General features: G+C 42.2%; 1 protein-coding gene across 1 annotated transcript; it reads right to left on the bottom strand.

Moving 5' to 3' along the window:
* On the bottom strand, positions 1-21,783 carry LOC115105160 (DNA repair protein XRCC1-like). Its single transcript, XM_029626843.2, has 17 exons — positions 21,399-21,783; positions 20,937-21,029; positions 18,206-18,313; positions 17,921-18,079; positions 14,726-14,803; positions 14,118-14,241; positions 13,820-13,926; positions 12,915-13,083; positions 12,491-12,746; positions 11,828-11,944; positions 5,589-5,664; positions 5,317-5,425; positions 3,751-3,790; positions 2,525-2,661; positions 2,142-2,232; positions 1,831-1,906; positions 1-1,078 (listed from the first exon to the last, which is right to left on the bottom strand). The coding sequence occupies exons 1-17, from the start codon at positions 21,447-21,449 to the stop codon at positions 971-973; spliced, it is 1,899 nt and encodes a 632-aa protein (XP_029482703.1). The 5' UTR covers positions 21,450-21,783; the 3' UTR covers positions 1-970.
* Between the last annotated feature and the right edge of the window lie 638 nt (positions 21,784-22,421).

The following is a 22,421-nucleotide window of genomic DNA, read 5'->3' on the forward strand; positions in this document are numbered from 1 at the left end:
TTTAAAAATCCATTATTTTAATTAATCAAATATTTATTTTGAGGGGGGGGGGAATCTGAAAGCAAACCTAAGATGCTGTAATAAACAAGTCGAATCCAGACAGGAAAAATAAGGATGATGAACACATCACACATACTTACAAAAAAAACAGGACTTAGTGATTCCTCACACAATAGTTTCTGTTTACAATTCAAAAAGCATACAACATGAATAAAACAAAAGTACATGTAATTCTACATGCTACAAATTACACTACAATCCCATGCATTTGTCCAAAGCGGACTTGCTGAAAAATAAAATAGTAAGATGAGAGGAATACCAACCAAACCTTGAAGCCTATTTCATATTCCTACATAGCAACAAGGACAAAGGCCTTCTTTTCTATTCATATTTCGTGGTCATTGGCCTCGATTGTCAGTGACCTTAAATAACTAACAAACACCTTTACGCCTGTAAACGGCACCCTATTCCCTATGTAGTGCACTACTTTTGACAAGGGCCCATAGGGCTCTTTATAGAGAATAGGGTGCCATTCCGGCTACACCTAGGTCTCTTTATGTTGCTCCTAACACTCATACACTCCCCTCTATCAAAGCCAGTGGCTTTTCAGGACATGATAACTGGAGTTTCGACATGGACCCTGAGGTAGTGGAGGTGGAGCAGAGATATGTTGTTTTAAAAAGCCCTGAAAGCGAGACAGATAGGGGAGTTATTTTTATGCACCGGTACTGATAAGTCTTTGAAGATATGCCATCTCTGGTAGGGAAACCATTTCATCCATCTCTCTGGATGGCCTCAAGTAAAGTTAAGGCATTTGTACCAAAATGGCACGTTGCTTGGTTTCATTTACCTAGGGATCTGAGAAGAGCTAATGTCTATGGCTTCAATGTACACCTCTCCTACCCTTTGGACAGGTACAATACTGTTGTGTGTGTGTTTGTGTGTGTGAGCACGTTGGCAAATGCAAGTCTCAAGGGACAACAGTGTAGGGCTGATATGGCAGCGTCTTCTGTCGATCGTTGATGGCAAAAATCCATGTGGGTTTGACAAAGCTTAAATGACCATTCTCCATCAGTGCCTGTGGCAGAGAGAAAGCGAGAGTGGGAGAGAGAGAGGGGAAAATATATCAGGAGGTGGGAATCTGTTTAATTATAAAGGGGTAGAGACTGAACCCTTTGAGGGCATGAGGGTTCGCCAGACAATATTTAAAAGGGGACAGCAAATAGTTCAACAACATATATATTTCAATAGCTAGTGACTTGGCAGAGGCACTTTCCATTGCAAATGAGCTTGCGTGGAATACAGATGTCCGTGTAACAGACCTACATCAAAAGGCAACTAACCACACACGTCCAATATCAGATCAAACATCAGTGATGTACTTAAAATGGCCCCGGTGTAGGTAAACATCGCATCAAAATGTTTTCCATGTCCTAGAATCTGATCTTTAAAAAAAATATAAATAAACCTAATCCAGGAAAAATGTACTAATTATTTCACTTAAGATAGTCATGTGGTAGCTAGAGTGTCAAAGTGATTTCATTCAAGACTTTCAATGAGGAAAATATCATGATGCATTTCTGTCTCTTTTTGGGAGCAGACTATGTATTGATCACGTTACATAGATGACGAGCATTCTAACTCCCTGGAGTCGTTACACTTTTTTTTTTTACAAAGACACCTTTATAAGTGTGTGTGTGTTACACAATCATGTTTGTGGTGTGAGTGTGCACTTGCCTTCTCGTGTATCACTCTTATATTTGTGTGCGTCTGTGTGTATGCGTAACATCAAGAGGTCTTTCGAGGAAACAAAAGGGAGGTCACACTCACGTCTTCAAAGGAGTCGTGCCATCCCTCGCTGGTGACAACAAACTGGACCTTCTCACTCATGTAGTCCTCCACCGCCCTGAAGGGGGGGGGGGGGGGCAAAGAAAGATAGAGATATGAGGAGGGGAAGAGGTTGAAGAGAGTGCCAAATCTACCCGTCTCGTCTGAGATCCATACACTGTTTTAGAAAAGGTACAATGACACACAAGCCCTCATCCACTGATCACTTGTATTACCTCTAAAAGTACTAGTAAAGTACTACTGTTACAGGAAAATCTGCCCTACTCTCATTCTGGAGTCTTTCTTCTCCCTACCCGTTGAAGGCGATGATGTAACGCAGGAGTAGGCGTCTGTCATTGTTGGGGAACTTGCCGTAAAGGAAAAATCGCTTTCCAGTTAGGAAATCTAAAAAGAGTAGTAAGAAAATGAAAGATCAGCATGAGATCAAGACTCCCTGCATAGCATTACAGTAATCTTCATTGTTCATCACTGATGGGAAAAAAGAGAAGAAACTGTCTGCAATTTGACAACTTGACGTTTGTGAGCGTCGTGTAAAACCAGTGTGGCTGACAGAAAAGTACTTTTTTGATTTAGAATAACATGAACAATGAGCAAGAACAAACTGACACATACAGCCAGCCAGCACAGACTGTACAGAGAGAGGCAAACAAGGTCAGACAGACAAACAGAGACAGACCTGGTAGCTCAGGGATGGGCTCGTCCTCCTCGGCCTCAGCGTCAGTGTTCTCGTCAGTCGACCCTCCAAAAGGGTCCTCCTCCTCCACTCCTTTTCTCTCCTTCTCTCCTTTCTTCTGCCGACTCTCGCTCTCCACCCTGCCGACGAGAGAGAGAAAAGTTGTTTATGAAAGGGGGGTTACGAAACTACTGACTGTTGATCTGCTAGTGTCCTTGAATGAAGAGACACCACACCTGTTCATTGATGCTGCACAACAAATTCAACAGACAGAACCAGACATTTCTGCCCACATACAAAACAAACACCCAGGCTCTCTTCAGATTACTGAAAGAGCTCGAGGGGAATATTTGATGCAAGACCATTTCAATATGGCAGAGTTTTAGACTTGTATTGATGCTCTACAACAAAAATAACTAATGAATCAAATGATGAATCAAAATGAGAACAATCTGGGCCTCCCGGGTGTGGAGGGCCTCCCGGGCTGCATTGCAGTCCTAGCTGTGCCACCAAAGACTCTGGGTTCGAGCCCAGGCTCTGTCGAGACCGGGAGGCCCATGGGGCAGCGCACAATTGGGCCAGCGTCGTCCGGGTTCGGCCGGCAGGGATATCCTTGTCTCATCACGCACTAGAGACTCCTGTGGCGGGCCGGGCACAGTGCACGCTGACGAGGTCGCTAGGTGTACGGTGTTTCCTCCGACACATTGGTGCGGCTGGCTTCCGGGTTGGATGCGTGCTGTGTTAAGAAGCAGTGCGGCTTGGTTGGGTCGTGTTTCAGAGGACGCATGGCTCTCGACCTTCGCCCCTCCCGAGTCCGTACGAGAGTTGCAGCGATGAGACAAGACAGTAACTACTAACAATTGGATACCACGAAATTGGGGAGAAAAAGGGTCTAAAATAAATAAAAATCTCTCTCCAACCTACCTACTCCCGCCAACATGAGGATCAAGTTATCTTGGTCCCAAACCTTTGTGCTGTCTGGGCAACTCCTAAATGTCACTGGGCAACTCCTACGGTCACTGGGCAACTCCTACGGTCACTGGGCAACTCCTACGGTCACTGGGCAACTCCTACGGTCACTGGGCAACTCTGATAGCATAGAGATCTGAGACCAGGCTAGGGCAGAGGCACTGTCAACCCAGAGGAACCGCAATAGGAATGGCTTCGACACCCGCTACAGTCAAATATGAATAATATCCCACTCATGTTCATTTGATGGTGTTAGTTACCTCTTCAGCTCATCCTCCGTGTCCATGCCAGACTCATCTCCTGTGGGATACAGGAGAATAACATATTACATCAGAAGAACATAACCTACATCAGAAGCATACCATCTTAGCAACCTACATCTTACCTAACTAACCTATATCGGGTCATATTAGTCTATACTATGCTGTAGAAACATTTGTAAGTGCTTTACCCATACCTCTAAGCTTTGCTCTTCCAAAATAAAAAGGCCTTGTATTTAGGCCCTAGTTAAAGGCTAGGTTAATATTCTTAATATGTATTTTCCAATCAGTGCAGATGGAGACAAGGAAAATAAGCTACTTCTAAGACTATTGAGATGCACCCAGTCGCAATTCATTCTTCTTCCCTCTTTCATGTTTTGAGGTACGTGATGGGTTAGTAAAGACATTCTTGTCTCACTAATGCGCCCGGACCACTTACTCGTGGCCTTGCATTACCATAGCAATTAGAATCATGCACAAGTCTCTCGGCAGCGATTGCTCTACGCAAGTGCTTCTTTCCGTTCTTTCGCTCCCCTTGTCCTCTCCACACGCATCCCTCTCTTCATGTCCTTTTTACGGCGGTGTTGTCAATCCGTCCGTCCCTCCAGGCAAGTCATTAAAGCAGTCAGATCCCAACTTCCTCTGTCCATTTCACCGTCTTTCATTCCCATCCTCTTCGGTCTTAGTGGTCTTTCTTTCTTCCTCGGCTAGCCACTTGAGCAACATGTATTAAGGCGATTGAGCGATTCCATTCACTACACGGTCGAAGAAAAACATTTACGGCAATAATGGCGCTGGCAAGAAAAGGTGACGAAACAAGTCTCTGGAAACGAGTACGGCCAGAGAGTATATATGTTCCTTTCTCCTCCCTTTCCAACGCCGTGTCAGGGTCCTTCCATTCTGACACTCGTGATTCAGCTGCTATCATTAGCTCATGAGAGCACCATTAGCTCATGAGAGAACTGGCAGCAATGATTTACTCAAGTTTATAAATAAGTGGTGAGAATAATGTCTGCCACTTAAATTAGTATCTGTTCTGTTTGTTTAAAAAGCAGTGCTGCACTGAAAATCTGAAGTGATCCTGATTGGTTTGACTACAGCCTCAATGTTTAGGATAAACCTTTTTTTTTTAAAGGCATGGTGAAATCCATAGACTAGGGCCTAATGAATTCATTTAAAATCGACTGATTTCCTCATATGAACTAACTCAGTAAAATCAATGAATTTGTTGCATGTTGTGTTAATATTTTTGTTCAGTATAGAACAGTAGCTCCTTTGTACTGTATTTTTCCTGCATTAGTGTTTTGATCAACGGTCATATGCTTGTGCTTCTCAGAATGCATCTCTCCCTCCACCATGCGCACAGTGGGAAGAGGGAGTGAGAGTCAGCAGCCGACCGCGAAACAGGGACAGGCAGATAGTTTTATAACGGGAATCAAGATAATGCATAGGCTATTTCTTTTGACCAAATGGTTTTAGAACCATCTGCAGGAACGTTGTGCAGCAAAATCACGGTCATTTGAGGTTTGTCATCCCAGCTCTAATGGCGGTGTGTATAATGGAAACCTGGTTCATCTGCGTCTGTGGAACCACCATACAGATCCTCATCCTCTTTCTTGATGGGGATCTTTCTGGGAGTGGGTTGCCGTTCTTCTTCTCTCCTCTTTTGTGGAGTCTGCCAACGAGGGAGAGGGCAGTATATGGGGGTGGGAATAGGACAAATACAATCATGTAAATCAGAACCATTACAATTATTTGAAGCAGAATTGTGTTTTTGTTCTTAGGCAATCATGTCACGGCATACTGCTAGGTCATGGAATGGTTTGAGAATCCCATACCTTCCTCTCTTTTTCCTCCTCACTCTCCTCATCGTCGCTCCCCTCCAAGCTGGACTCCGCTCCGTCCATCAGGTACCTGGCAGAAAGAGAGAAATGCGGGAAGAAGAGAAAGATCGTTTAAAATAGAATAATACAAAAAAGGGGTGAGGGGAAAAGAAGCAAAACAATAAGTGGTGAAAACATCTGATTGGGTAAACAAGAAGATTCCCATTAGATGGGCAGCAAAGGAACGATCACACTGGCTGGAATTTTACGCAAAGGTTCAAATGTTGGAAGAACAACATTTGAAGGGTGCAGAAAAGTACTTCATGTTCCAGACAGACACAAAAGGTTAGCCAGACACAGGTCACACACAAACAGTACCAGAAAACAGCACAATGGACAGCAGTCAATGAATCCACATAATTCCCTCTTCCTGTTAAGTGGATTTGTTTGACACTTGGAGGTGGTTCTGTCCCCCACAATTATGTATTTGCAGTATGTCAATTGAACTGGGTGATATGGACAAAATAAATGAACTGATGCAATACCGATATATAGATAGATAAGTTTAACAATGTGCATTGCGTGTCCCATTAACAATTACCCATATTAACAAAACGTATTTCATTTCAAACTTCACATTTCCTTAGCATAGGCTACTTACTGTAATGAACGATATCCGCAAAATGCCTGGGATAAGTGATCGCTGTGGTCGGTTTATCTTTCCAGCTCCAAAGTAAATATATATTTTATACACTATTGTAAACACATTTATGCACTACCTGGAATCTGAAGAGCTAAGTTCCGTGAGGAATTCATAAGGCAGTCAAACTAAACAAAGTATATGGATTTGACATCACGTTATTTCCTGGGCCCATATCTATTCTCAACCTCTACCTCCGTACCACCAATAGAACATGACATACTGTCTACTGCAGTATCAAAGTCATGTGCTGACAAGACAAATGCCCTTTTTGAAGTGGAACCAAGCCATTCACACCAGTAAATAGGTTTTACGACACCTATCAAGGGGTGCCAGTCCCCTCTGAGCCACCCCACAAAAAGGGACTGAGAGGGTCCTATGACGAGCAAGCGTGGCAGTGTGGTGTCAGTGCGGTGGCAGTGCCCTTAAGGGAAAGCCCTTAACCTGGTCCACTCAGGCATGACTAAACCACTAATGTGCACTATGAAAAATGTAAGTGGCTTAAATCGCATTAGATTAGGCCGTCCTTCAAGCGAATACATTACGGAATAAAACAATAAGTCTGGATGAGGAGAGAGGGAGGGGCGGCGGGGAACAGCGTGTGGCTGTGGCACCCAGATGAAATGGAGCCTCAGCCTCGACAGCGGCGTTGCTAACCCTCTCACACACATCATTCTAAATCAAAGATGCATTACCTTTTACACAAACACACACTCTCCGGCCCATCAAGTCACCAAGACGACCGCTAAGGTCAAGGGTCATCATTACTCACACGGTTACCGCTCTATTCTGTGCTTTGATTCCTCATATCCTACAGCACTGTTTAGATTGGAAAATGAAAGAGTAGAGGGTTTCCTAATGTTGTGTAGCATGTGCACACACACACACACACGACTGGCTACATGCTTAGCTTACAGAGACGGGGTCTGAGACTCTGAGCTTCTCAATCCTCTTAGGACACTTCACTTCATATGCAGTGTGGCGAATTACCTAAGGAAATGTATTGAATTGAGTTAAGTTAAGGAATAGAATTCTCAAAGCTTTACCAGAGGGTAGGTCCTAAAGGAAAACGTATCCTCCCTCTATGGAGAGCAGTGCGCAAGAGTGATTTGTTTACCCCTGCACTCAGAGGTCTCCGGAAGGCTAAGTATTTCATCTGAATTGTGTGGGAAAAGAATTAGTCTCGATGTCAGGGCCAAAAAAAGAATCAAAGCAGATCAAAACATTTACTGTATGACCATGAGCACATTTAATATGTTAATGTGCCTTTTTGATGAATTACTTCTACAATAAAATCAGATTAATCAATATATCTGATTGTTGATTCAGGTAAATGACGAGCCAAAGTAGCAAAAATATAGTGGACTAACATTGTGATGTTGATTAGCTAGCCACTGTATTCAATTGGCTATTGTATTCAAATTCACCTCTACTGGTGACGTAACCATGACGACAGCACTGGGATCCATTCATGGTCAATATGATCATAATTGCTCCAATCATTTTTTTGTAATGTTTTTTTTATTTAAACTTTATTTAACTTCTCATTTAAAATGATGGCCTACCAAAAGGCCTCCTGCTGGAAATTATGCACAATATGAGGGGAGGAATAAAGTTGTATATTACCAGTTACATTTTTCCTTTCATAAGAAAATTCCAAATATGAAAAGGTGAAGGGCTTTACCGGAAGAAAATGGTTATATGCACAACACTAGTTATCTAAGGTAATAATGGTAAAGAAAAAAAAATATTTAGGGAATAGTGACATTTGGGACATAGCCTAGGTCTGTGATTGCTAAAAGGGAATCTAAAAAGGTTTCCGAGGCACTTGAGATGTTACCGAAGGACGGACCCTTCAATAATCTACACTAACGCATAGTTTACTTATTTATTCCCCATTCATTCCATTTTGTTGCCGGTTTATCTTGATGCCACTTGAGGGAAGTGTGCTAGCGTGTGCCCCTCTCCTCTTTTCTGTTCCCTCCTTTCATTTTGAAGTGTTCTCGTAAGGACAAAAGGCACAGAACATTTAGATGCATAACAGTGTTTTTCTGGTTTGAGTTGGGCTGTGTGTTTGTGTATGAGCGTGTAAAGACTGTCTCTGTGTTTGAGTATGCATGTGTCTACATCTGTGTGTGTGTGTGTGTGTGTGTGTGTGTGTGTGTGTGTGTGTGTGTGTGTGCGTGTACGAGCACTAGTCTTCTTCAAAGGAAGTGGACCCTTTAATTATCCATATAGCAGATGCAGCTTTTAAATAAGAAATAAATCATTAGAGCTCCTCACTCCAAACAAGAGCTGCACAATGGAGACGAGATGGCTTGGATGGATGAGGAACGAGGACAGACGAGTGGAAGGCATGAAGGATTCTCTATACAAAAAGGAGAGTGGTAGAGGGAGATGGCAAGCAGTCTCCAGCAGAGGTAGTCAGTAAACATAGCCAAATAATGGTGGTAGTGTGTGTGCGCGTCCCAATGTAGAATTCTGATGCTAACTAACGCAGAGAAAAATACACACAATTAGCGTGTTAATAGCTCAGTGTTAATTGGACTTATTTCCGCAACACCCTCTTACAACAGTACTTGATCAATTCGGCAAACCTCTTTCGAATTCGATGAGCCGATATTCATTTGTTTATGAGGGTCAATTACAGAGATATGATGTCAATACTGTCAGACTAAAGAAAATTAGCGCATTGTACAGGAGTAGGGAACAGTGTAGAAAAATATGGTGGAGGTGACTGAAGCAGGCAGCATTCACTGGGACCTGACCTAGCCTAGAAAGTACCAGACCTGGGTTCAGATACATGCATATTTACACTGAACAAAAATATAAACGCAACATGTGAAGTGTTGGTCCCATGTTTCATGAGCTGAAATAAAAGATCCCCAAAAATGTTCAGACCCACAAAAAGCTTTTCCCTCTCAAAATTTGTGCACAAATTTGTTTACATCCCTGTTAGTGAGCCTTTCTCAGTTGCCAAGGTAATCCATCCAGCTGGCAGGTGTGGTATATTAAGAAGCTGATTAAACAGCATGATCATTGCACAGGTGCACCTTGTGCTGGGGACAATAAAAGGCCACTAAAATGTGCAGTTGTCACAACCACGCTAGCGCAGGATGTTTGCATCTGGCTTCTACACCTGCGAGATCGTCTGAGGGGGGGTGCTGAGGAGTATTTATATCTGTAATGAACCCTTTGTTAGGAAAAAACTCATTCTGATTGGCTGGGCCTGGCTCCCAAGTGGGTGGGCCTATGTCCTCCCAGGCACACCCATGGCTGCACCCCTGTCAGTGGTGAAATCCATAGATTAGGGCCTAATTTATTTAAATTGACTGATTTCCATATATGAACTGTAACTCAGTAAAATCTTAGAAATTGTTGCAGTTGCGCTTATATTTTTGTTGTGTAAGTATTTGAAAATATACTTTTCTGTGTATCAGTAATTTGAAATACACAGCCCAAAACAACTACTTTAAATATAAGTAGTTATAAATGCATGTCAATACATTTCAAACGTATTTCCAAATACATTCCAAAATTCAACTTGTATTTAAAAAAACGTTTGTCAAAATACTTTGTTTGAAATGTATTTGAAATGAGGTCTTACTGAAATACAAATAGTATTTGAAACCAGGTCTGGTAACTACCCGTGGAAGCAGTGATTTCACCTCAGGCGACAGACAAGAAGTGAAGACCTTATGTGAAAGGCAGTTTCACTTTGAAGAGCGGTGCGGTAAGAAACCCTCAAATACCCTTTTCATATTATCTGAGGCCTTGCTTCGACTAACTCGAGAATCAATACACATAGTTTAGACTGAGCCCGCTTGTAGTGACAAGAATCATTAGTGGAAGTTAGACTAATTCCATCACAGCAGGCTTCAACTATTCAAGGTAACACTTCAGTGAGCTGCATAGGTACAGGTAAAGCCTTGGCAATAGGTGTTTTTATAAACACCATTAACTGCCAACTTCACTTAATTCGCTGAATTCAAAGACCGTTATAATGGCTGCTTTCTGATAGAGAATGGGTCAAAGATGTAATTTATTTGAAGCAGACTTTTCAACACCACAGTCTATCTTCTCTTTCAGTTTTTATAAAGACAGCAAAAAAAGAAAACATCCCCTTTTCAGGACCCTGTCTTTCAAAGATAATTCATAAAAATCCAAATAGCATCACAGATCATTGTAAAGGGTTTAAACACCTTTTCCCATGCTTGTTCAATAAACCATAAACAATTAATGAACATGCACCTGTGGAACGGTCATTAAGACACTAACAGCTTACAGACGGTAGGCAATTAAGGTCACAGTTATGAAAACTTAGGACACTAAAGAGGCCTTTCTACTGACTCAAAAACACCAAAAGAAAGATGCCCAGGGTCCCTGCTCATCTGAACGTGCCTTAAGCATGCTGCAAGGAGGCATGAGGACTGCAGATGTGGCCAGGGCAATACATTGCAATGTCTGTACTGTGAGACGCCAAAGACAGCACTTCAGGGAGACAGGACGGACAGATGATCGTCCTCATAGTGGCAGACCAAGTGTAACAACACCTGCACAGGATCGGTACAATCCCTCCATCAGTGCTCAGACTGTCGCAATAGGCTGAGAGAGGCTGGACTGAGGGCTTGCAGGCCTGTTGTAAGGCAGGTCCTCACCAGACATCACCGGCAACAATGTTGCCTATGGGCACAAACCCACCATCGCTGGACCAGACAGAACTGGCAAAGTGCTCTTCACTGACAAGTCGCGGTTTTCTTTCACCAGGGATGATGGTCTGATTTCGCGTTTATCGACGAAGGAATGAGTGTTACACCGAGGCCCGTACTCTGGAGCGGGATCGATTTGGAGGCAGCAGGTCCGTTATGGTCTGGGGCGGTGTGTCAAAACATCATCGGACTGAGCTTGTTGTCATTGCAGGCAATCTCAACACTGTGCGTTACAGGGAAGACATCCTCCTCCCTCATGTGGTACCCTTCCTGCAGGCTCATCCTGACATGACCCTCCAGCATAACAATGCCACGAGCCATACTGCTTGTTCTGTGCGTGATTTCCTGCAAGACAGGAATGTCAGCCAGATCTCAATCCCATTGAGCACGTCTGCGACCTGTTAGATCGGAGGGTGAGGGCTAGGGCCATTCCCCCCAGAAATGTCTGGGAACTTGCAGGTGCCTTGGTGGAAGAGTGGGGTAACATCTCACAGCAAGAACTGGCAAATCGGGTGCAGTCCATGAGGAGATGCACCTCAGTACTTAATGCAGCTGGTGGCCACACCAGATACTGACTGTTACTTTTGATTTTGACCCCCACTTTGTTCAGAGACACATTATTCAATTTCTGTTTGTCACATGTCTGTGAAACTTGTTCAGTTTATGTCTCAGTTGTTGAATCTTGCTATGTTCATACAAATATTTACACAGCAAATATTTTTTCCAGCGAACTTAACATTTGACGTTGAGGACGTTTCTTTTTTTGCTGAGTTGACCATCCTCCCCTCTCTCTGCCTCCCTCCCCCTTGTTCTGCCTCCCTCAGTCTCCCCCTCCCTCCCCTTACTGTTTGAAGGAGATCTTCTGCTTCCTCTTGTGACAGTCCAGCACCCACTCCTTCCGGACGATGACGCCCCCTGCTGACTTCACCTGGCTGTACTTGGGGGTGTTGGAGAAGGCACAGCTGGATGAAGCAGATGATAAACCCTTGGTTAGCACAGCAGCATCCCAGATGGCACTCTATTCCCTATATCGTACACTACTTTCGACCACAGTCCAAAGGGGCCGTGGCTACATCCAAATATGGCACCCTATTCCCTGTATAGTGCAATAAATAGGTTGCCCTATGGGATGCAGGCACCGGACGGAAGCCAGGGACAGCCCACTACTACTATGGGAGAGCGTGATTAGGCCAATGTGGGTCACAGGGTCTGCTTTGCTTTCCATGCTGTTATTGTAATACTCCTGTAGTTACACTAATCTTGGATGTATATGATATGGAGACTATACTTGATAATATTACTCCCACTATAATACTAGCCCCATTGTTGGTTGTATTCCACAAAATTCTTGTTGACCTGTTTCCAATATGTTCTAACCTCACTCTATTACCATTTTCATGCATCTTTAATTGACCAATATGTATTCAGATTACAATGAGAACCCAACTAAGGAGTACTTCCCAAACTACAACCTCCCAGTTCCAGCACCCTCCATCTCTTCCACTCACATGAGGTGTGTGGCGTCAGGGGTCCAGTCAGAGTGGTACTTGGCCCCCATGGCCAGGGCCTTGTCCCTCAGGTCCCCCCGGAAGGGGTTCTGGAAGCCGCTCAGCACAAACACCACCCCCTCCATGATCTTGTTGAGGGGAACAGGGGCCTCAGAGGAGCTGGACTGGGCTTTGGAGGGTTTGGGTCTGGACTTGGCTTCTGGTTTGGGCAGGCTCTCCTTCTTCTTGGTGTCTGGGGTATTCTGGGCAGGGGAGGCTGGGGTGAAAAGTATGACAGAGGTGAGGAGAGTGGAAAATAGTTATATATTCTATCAGGGTATTTGCATTGATTTATTAAACTTACTTTATTCACACAAGCATAGGTGAAAAAGGTGTAGAGTGAGTCAGTGAGTGGCTGACTGACTGACTTGCAGGGTGTCTTTACCTTTGTCAGTGCTGGGGCTGGGAGTACTGGCTGTGCTGGGTTTCACCTTGGGTTTCGGGGTGGTAGTGCCCAGTTCAGGGGAGCCCATAGGGCTGGGTTTCTTTGAGGGGGGCGGAGCGAGGGCAGACCGGCGCTCTTTACTGAACTCAAACTTCCTCTTCACTGGTGCCTAGGAAATAGGAGAGGATGGATAAAGCAATTTGTCCTTATGGTAAAACCATGACAGAAATGTGTCCTCAAAGAGCAAAGCTGCTTTTCAAAAACTGCTGAAACTGCTTATCATTTCTAGAAGTGGGATAATCGACAAAAATGAGCAGAGAAAAACAAACAAGCAAACAAATGCAGGTCCTAATTATGTTTACACTTATGCAAATGCTTTTATAAGTGAGTAACATCACCTCTTGCTTGAAAGAATGATCTCTCTCTGAGCCTCTGGAAAAAAAAATGTGCCACAAGCAAAACATATACCTCCATACTGTGTCATCTCCTTTCATTATTGATGATTTACAATGTTTACATTAAATCTATACTACATTAGCTATGAGGGTGCAGTCTACCAAACAATCACCATGTACCTCTTTTTAAAGAAATCAATATGGTCTGCCTCTCAAATGGCACCCTATTCCCTATATTGTGCACTACCTTTGACCAAGGCCCATAAGGCGCTTGTCAAAACTAGTGCACTATATAGGAATATAATAAGGTGCCATTTGGGACATAACTAGTATCATAGCCTGGAGTTTCATGTCAGTTCACACTAGCCTGGAAGGACTTAATGAATGATTCACCATCAGTTCTGGTCTTAGAGAAGCCAATGATGCATCACTATGGGCTCTGATCAAAACTAGTGCACTATATAGGGATTACGGTGCCATTTGGGGGACACACCAAGCCTTGGTCCTTACCTGTGGTGGGGGAGAGCTGGAGGACGGTGGGGCTGAGGAGTGGCCAGACCCAGACCCAGACTGCAGGGCGGCAGCTGCATAGCTGAGCTTCTCAGTCTGTGGCGAAACTGTGGGGGAGAAGAGGTGATGAGATTGTGAGAGAAGTTGGGAAATATTGTTCCACATTTCTCACCCCACCAGCAGACCTTATGGTGCTTTTCGCTCACGCACTCAATCACGCCACATCAATACGCACTAATAAACCTGCAATGTGAAATCAGCTGTAACTAGGCCTTTAGCTTGAGTACAGTAGTAGTACCCTTGAGCGCTGGGCTGCCTTTGGAGGTGCTCTCTCTGTTGAAGAAGAGGCTGCCTGGCTGAAGACTAGGGCAAGCCGAGGGGGCCTCATCCTTCACCCGAAACTGGCCAAGCTTGGTCAACTTCTGTCATGGGGAAAGAGACGTTAGTGTTGGGAGAGCGTCTGATCAAGTCAGTCATGTTAGGAAAGCACAGGACATTGTACATAAACATCATTTTTGATGGTATCAAGTTAGTTCACTCAAATCAAAGGAAGTTTTGCAAAAAAGTTGTCTACGCTCTAGATGAGTCCACAGCCTAGCCCATCTGTTGTGTGGATCCAGCTATATGCCAATCCCAAATGATTGGGGAAGACAAGCACCAACTAATAAAACAAAATAATACAGTGCCCGTTGGAGCATATTACAGGATATGTGCAACAGATGGTTGCATATGGACTTATATCTAAGATCACTTTAATGGTCAGAAAACGTGTAATTCAACTTGAGTGAAACTCTGCAAGCATTTTGATTTTATGATATAGTTTTATAGTGAATGAGTCTATTGAGTCAGTCTCAGTGGCGAGTGGGTTATGTAGAAGGTTAAAGATGACTGCTGAGCTTCTCTTACCGGTGTTGTTGTGGTTGGTAGATCACTTTTTTCTGATGGTGAATGGAACTTCACGAAGGCCACTCCGTATGCTATGCTCTGAGGGTGGAAAATGCCACTTGTCATCATGTCATTCCAATCTGAATCATTTTCATAAGGGTGAACAATAGAAACTGTGCTGAGACTAGGGCTGTGACAGTAACTGAATAACCGTGAGGCTGACGGTTATGGATGAAGACTGTCATTAAAATAACCATCAAAACAATTTAAAAATAGGCCAACATTTATTTTAGGATTTTAAAATGTTTTATTAACTTTATTTTCATGGAGATAAACTTTACCGAATAGCGGGAATTTTTACTAATGATTATAAGCAAATGTTTTGCTAACAGTGTCTACAAAATGTTCTCCATCTCCTCTTTCCAACTTTCCTTTGATGTTTGAGCAGCTAATCTCTAGATGCACGGGGGTGGAGAGTGCTATAGGCTAGGGCAAAAAAAATCATTGATGTGTGGACTTTCTTTCATAATATGATGTTTTAATTGCTTGCTAGTAAATAAATACATTGTTATTTTAAAAAAGGTTGGATGTGTCTGACTATTCATTAATTATGCAACAGGAGTCGACAAGGTTGTTCTGGCTCTGAGGCCTATAATACACTAATGTTGTGTTGAATGGACAATGCGCCAATCCTCTCCAATCTGGCATGGTATAATTTGATTCAGAATCTTTTCTTAATTTAAAGACTAATCTACGCTGGTCAGGCTGATATGCAGCTCTAGTCGTTGTTGCTCCTAGACGTTTCCACTTCACAATAACAGCACTTAGTCACCCGGAGCAGCTCTAGCAGGGCAGAAATTTGACAAACACACTTGTTGGAAAGGTGGCATCCTATGACCGTGCCACGTTGAAAGTCACTGAGCTCTTCAGTAAGGCCCTTTGCCAATGTTTGTCTATGGAGATTGCATGGCTGTGTGCTCAATTTTATACACCCGTCAGCAACAGGTGTGGCTGAAATAGCTGATTCCACTAATTTGAAGGTGTGTCCACATACTTTTGTATATATAGTGTACTTGTCCTGCTTCTTGTAAATGTCAAATGTAGGAAAGTGCCCAGCTGGGCTTCTCAGTAAACAAAAATGTCCTTCACCTCACACAGTAGGAAGTCAACAAAGTCAGTTTTTATTTGTATTTTTTTTATATATATTTTTTACATCCACTCAAATTATAATAGTTGCTCGCAATATTTGAAAAATATTTTTTAACACTATACCCCTCGATAATCAGAGTTGCAGATAAATAGGCTGTTGCGTGTATTTGTTTCTATTTTAAAGATTGTCCATTTAATCTTCATACTATATCATAGCTGTCCCCTTCATTCTTTACTTCATTATAGCCTACTATCAGAAAGCTTAAGGTAGGCCTAGTTTTTTAAAATACGTTTTAAGGAAAGGAGAAATATTTGCTTGTTACATTTACATTTAAGTCATTTAGCAGACGCTCTTATCCAGAGCGACTTACAAATTGGTGCATTCACCTTATGACATCCAGTGGAACAGTAGTGCATCTAAATCTTTTAAGGGGGGTGAGAGGGATTACTTTATCCTAGTGTCTGACATACGCTGGTGGTTTTGATTGACGGGTGCAGGTTGTGTTTGTGTGTGTGTGTTTTAGTTTATTCTCTTAATAGAGTACCACAGAATGAGTCAAAATACCCATAAAAGTTATTGTTTTTCCACCATTAAATTTAGAAACACTTCTAATTTTAGAAACACTTCAAATAAGTGTTTTGTGTAGACTTACCTTGGCTTAATGTTCTGAGAAATGTGTAAAGCTCTTTAGGACAAGGTGACTTTTATCAATATATTTGCCGGTATTTACCCCCCCAAAATGAAATGCTAATTAGCTGCTAATGTGGCTATCATAAAGAACTACAAATGCCATGATGACCTGGACGAGACTGACGAATTGAGGCAAAGATAAGAATCTCTGGATTAACTATCTAATGTTAGCTAAATGTAGCAATGAATAAATTGGCTACATTTCTTAAAAAGTTGTCAATTCTTTGAAATGTCTTGTGCAAGTTTTAAATTGACACAACTGTTAGCAAAGGTGTCAGCTAGAGATGACATACAGGAGCTTGCAGGGATTTGTAGTTTTGCATGAAGTCTACTTTTAAATTAGAGAGTAAATAGAGGTGAATATATTGCTAAAAGTCACATTGTCCAAGAAAGATTTACATGGTTATCAAAACGTCACCCCAGGGTAAAGCCTACAAGAAACACAGCCCTTATTTTAAGTGTTTATAAAAAACCCTATGGGAAAAATGAATGGTGGAAAAACAATTGGAATTGGATTTGACCACTAGGTTTTATGGGTATTATGGACACCTCCACTGTGGGGGCTCTATAGGCCTGTAAGTTTCCTAAAGTAGCCTGTCTGGACTCCATCTCCTTAATAAAAAATAAAACGCTCCTGTCATGATTTAATCTTGTAAAAGGCCTATTTTCAGAAGTTTAGGCTACATTATTTCTCTCATTAGTGTCCTCTCTTTGAAGGTCATATGCCAATGCCATCGAATGACAGCAGCACGGATTGTGACGTTATGTGACTATTTCGGGGGAAAGTGGTAGAAACCCCATCGGAATTCGTTGCAATGATTTTGTGTGTCGAAATAGGATCTGAAATAGAATGTTTTTATATGCAGGAAAAACCAACAGAAAAGGACAAGGCAGACATACAGCTTTATTTTGACTCCACTAATAAGTAATAACCTAATAATAATAATAATAATATGCCACGATAATAACAAAGTTTAACAGCATGTTTTAAATAGGTTTTATTGAGAAGCAGACTACCCTCCTCATTCTGTCCTCGACCATGTACATTGGCCTGGCCAATTACTGTAACCTCAAATTCCAAGACCGTCAAAACCCTAGCTGAGACACTGAATGTAAGACATGCCATTTTTCAAATAACTTGACTAATACCGCATCGCCAGGGTTGTATTGATTAGGGCACAACGTAGCAAAATGTTTCGCAATGGAAAACGAAAATGGACGTTTCTTATTGGACACGTGTAGTTAGTCCCACCCTGTTTCAGTCCTTTTGCTGCCTAATGAATATGACCCTGGTTTACAATGACTTTAGGTGGCATCATATACACACCCAAAGCTCTCTGTCCACTAAAGTTCTCTCTTAGTGGTGTGCAGCTCACCTTGTTGTACGGCTGGCTACACACAATCTTCACGCGGTCCCACTTCTCCTGGGCCTGAGCCTTCACCAGCTGGGTAGGGCCGAAGAAGCGCACACGGTTGGTGTTGGTGCTGTTACGGCTCTCCGTGGGGGACATGAAGGACGACGTGACCAGCAGAACCTGGGAGACAGTGAGAGGTTCTCTTAGGAATTAAGCAGCACACTATACCTAATGGTAGTGCATTCAGCGTGGTAGATATCAGCGAGGTAAACAGGTACTGCAATATACAGTAAGGGGGTGGCATACCTCATAGTCCTGGTCTTTGACAGAGGTTGAGTGTCCCACCAGCACCTCAATAAAAGCAGACCCTTCATTTCCTATGTCTATGCTGTACACCTGCTCTTCTTTCTCAAACTGAAACGATAGGGGAAAGAGCATGGGTTATTTAGTACAAACTAGGAAAAAACAAACAGGGCAATGCAATGTCACAATACATACAGTGCCTTGAGAAAAGTTCATACCCCTCGACTTATTCCACATTTTATTGTGTTACTGCCTGAATTCAAAATGGATTACATAGATTTCTCCCCCACATCCATCTACACACAATACCCCATAATGACAAAGTGAAAACATGTTTTTAGAAATGTTTGCAAATGTATTGAAAATTAAATACAGAAATATTTAATTTATAAGTATTCACACCCCTGACAATACTTTGTAAAGCACCTTTGGCAGCGATTACAGTTGTGAGTCTTTCTGGGTGAGCTTTCCACACCTGGATTGTGCAAAAAAATTAAAATAATGTTTTATTCAAGCTCTGTCAAATTGATTGTTGATCATTGCTAGACAACTAGATTTGCAAGTAGCTGTAACTCGGCCACTCAGGAACATTCACAGTCTTCTTGTTAAGCAACTCCAGTGTAGATTTGGCCTTGTGTTTTAGGTTATTAACCTGCTGAAAAGTGAATTAATCTCCCTGTGTCTGGTGGAAAGCAAAATGAACCAGGTTTTCCTCTAGAATGTTGTGTGTGCTTAGCTCCATTCCGTATCTTTTTATAAACCCTTTATGACCATACTTTATAGATTCCATAAGGCCTTTAGTTATGGCCTAGTTTCCCCCCCCCAACATTGTGGTCTGAAAATGGCTCGTGGGCTATTTATGCAGGGGTGTGAAGTAATTTGTCATTCCTGTTGGAATCAAGCTTTAGGGAGTAGGGATGTGACAATTGGAAATGTTTTCTTGTCAGTTAACAGACATTTATCGGTTTCCATTAAAACTATAAGAAAAATGCATCCAATTCCACGTGAATTCACAATGGAGATGGTCTACATGGCGCTTCACACGGAAAGAAAATTGTATCGCTGCTGCTGCTCTTCCTTTTCACGTAGCACGTGTAGCTCGTTTTTGTCATCCAATCACAAGTCATCAAACCGGCACTAGGCTAAAGTCAGAGCTAGAACCTCCATGTGGCAAGTTATTAGCCACTGGGCCCCCGAGTGGCGCAGCGGTCTAAGGCAGTGCATCTCAGTGCTTGATGCGTCGCTACAGACACCCTGGTTCGAATCCACGCTGTATCACAGCAGGACGTGATTGGGAGTCCCATAGGGCGGCGCACAATTGGCCCAGCGTCGTCCAGGTTTGGCCAGTGTAGGCAGTCATTGTAAATAAAAATGTGTTCTTAACTGATTTGCCTAGTTAAATAAAGGTTCAATTATTTTTTTATTTTTTTTAGTAGATATCGAGCCTAATCAATGGAAGATGGAATTAAAATGACAGATCAAGAAGCTAAATGAGAAGGACAGACTACAACACCAAGAGCCAACAGGTAAACTGCTACTTAATAATCTGAATGGAGTTGTTACTGTAAGATTAAGAAGGGGAGAAACTGTATAGTTAAAGTTACGTAGTTTCAATTAGCTTAGCTAACATTAGCTAGCCATCTGCCTATCTAGCGTCTCTTGGTTTGATGCAGTCAATACAGGCACTATGTAATCCAGGGCTCTCCAAACCTGTTCTTGGAGAGCTACTGTCCTGTAGGCTTTCACTCCAACTATAATCTAGAGCACCTGATGATAATAATTATCTGGTTGATAAGCCGAATCAGGTTCGCTAAAACTGGGGTTGGAGCAAAAACCTACAGGAGGGTAGCTCTCCAACTGGGGTTGAAGAGCCCTGATGTAATCAGATGAGATGATAAATAACAAGCAATAAGTAGTCTACCAGCGCACGTTGACTTGGTCGCAATCTCTCTCCCCTTCCTGCTCCCCTTGTCACTCACATTTGAGCTGCTGCTCTGCTTTTTTCCCTCCTACTAACGTTACAGCATTGTTGCGTCGGGTATTTATTAAACTGTTATTTTCCCTTTATGATGACGACGATCGGGACCTGTTAGTGGTAGTTATTCAGTTAGGGAGTGTTTCCTTAAGGTTGAAGATGCCAAATTCGTTTAAAAATATAAACTTTTACACCCCTAATAGGGAAGATATTCAACAATTGATTATCTACAATCTGCATTCAGAACGACTGCTATGGTGAAGAACTCGTCAAACAAGACTACCTCAAACATCTAAACTGGAACAACCATCTCAGTACGGGTGTATTAAGTCCAACCACTTACAGATTGGAATAATTTAGGAAAATGTATGTTATTTGTCTTAGATCAATTAATTAATGTGTATGCAGAAACATACAGTATATATTAAAACAAACTATTCCAAAAATCAACATGTAACAAAGCATGCTGGGAATATAAATGGGCCACTCCCAAGTATTTTTCACCGATAGAATTAACGGAAATTAACTCCGTCGAGTAATGACAAGCGGTGTTGATTCCACTGTGATTCAAATAACACTTCATTTATTCACTGCAGGTTGTGTCAATTTAAATCCAACTGGTGTTAACCCCACTAGAATCAACACTAATATATAACACACACACAACACATTTTAACATCCTCAAATTTGCTGTGTGAATTGGAGTCAGTCAATTGTTAGACAATCCCATGAAAACAGAGTGCAGAAGTAGCATATTACCTGTATAATGACTGAGGTTTGTTTCTCCCCTGCCTTTGCTGCTTTCCATTTTCTATATGTGTCCGAGCTCAGCAGGTTGTCAGCCTTGTGAGTCTGCAAGGAAACAACAAGAATAGTTAGGACACCATGAACTGCAATTGCCATCTGGTGTTGTTACCACTGGAAATAGGAGTTACTGTTTAAATTCAAGAAGATACATTTTTGACAACAACAGAAATGACTGGGAAGTGTAGCTAGCTAGCTACTTCGAATGGTGTATGCAAACACTGTACAGTACTGTAACAATGATTATGTTCTGGTCTGAAAAATGTGTGGACTGTATATATAAAGGGCTAGACAGTCGACATTATGCCTCAATCAGACAGCAAGCAAACCTAGCTAGCTAACACGTTAGGAAGGTAGCAAGCGGGTTAACGAATACTGTACTAGTTAATTAGTCTAGATAGTAGTTGGAAAACTTACACTGTCTTCAGTGCTGCAAGACACGATGTGAATGAGTTTTATCTCCGGCATTTTGCGCTAGTCACTTGACTTGTCAAAAAAGTAATGCCGCTTTATTTGTGTTTTTTCAGCTAATGAAAAGCTCTACGCTTTCAGCTAGTTAGCAATTGCCTGGTTAGCAAACAATGGAACACGTTCATGGCTAGTTTATAGCAAACAAAACGCCTCTAATGCTCCATAGAAGTACACTGTTTAACATGTCTGTATTTAATATATTGTATTTTACTTCCCTGTGAATTTTATTATCATGTGAAGGCGGACAGAAACAGCCGGAATGTATTGGGATTGAACCGTGACCACTGAATTTCACCAAATCCCTCTCAATTCACAACCTCCAATGTAACTTCCGGTCGATATTTTATTTAGCCAATCAAATCAGTTGACGCTTTTCGTCTTCTTCTACTTTTTGTTCTTCGTGTGGTTTTCCGGTCGACTAGACGCTTTGTTGCGTGTTGCTGCTGTTCACAGTTCGAAAATAGATATACATATTGTTCACAAAAAAGGGAAATAGGGAAAAAAGGAAAATGAACAACCATCTCAAATCAACGTGTATTTGTCACATGCGCCAAATACAACAGGTGTAGACCTCATTGAAATGCTTACTTACAAGCCCTTAACCAACAATGCAGTTTTAAGAAAATACAACAAAAAAAGTAAGATATTAGAAAAACAAATTATTAAAGAGCATCAGTAAATAACAATAGCAGGGCTATATACAGGGGGTACCTGTACAGAGTCAATGTGCGGGGGCACTGAGGAAATATGTACATGTATGTAAAGTTATCAAAGTGACTATGCATAGATAATAACAGAGTAGCAGCAGCGTAGAAGAGAGAGGGGGGGGAGTGCAATGCAAATGATCTGGGTAGCCATTTGATTAGCAGTTCAGAAGTCGAATGGCTTGGTTGGGGGTAGAAGCTATTTAGGGGCCTCTTGGACCTAGATCTGGCGCTCCGGTACCGCTTGCCGAGAGAACAGTCTATG

The sequence above is a fragment of the Oncorhynchus nerka genome, linkage group LG3 (assembly GCF_034236695.1).
Source record: "Oncorhynchus nerka isolate Pitt River linkage group LG3, Oner_Uvic_2.0, whole genome shotgun sequence".
In the NCBI taxonomy this organism is placed as follows: domain Eukaryota; kingdom Metazoa; phylum Chordata; class Actinopteri; order Salmoniformes; family Salmonidae; genus Oncorhynchus; species Oncorhynchus nerka.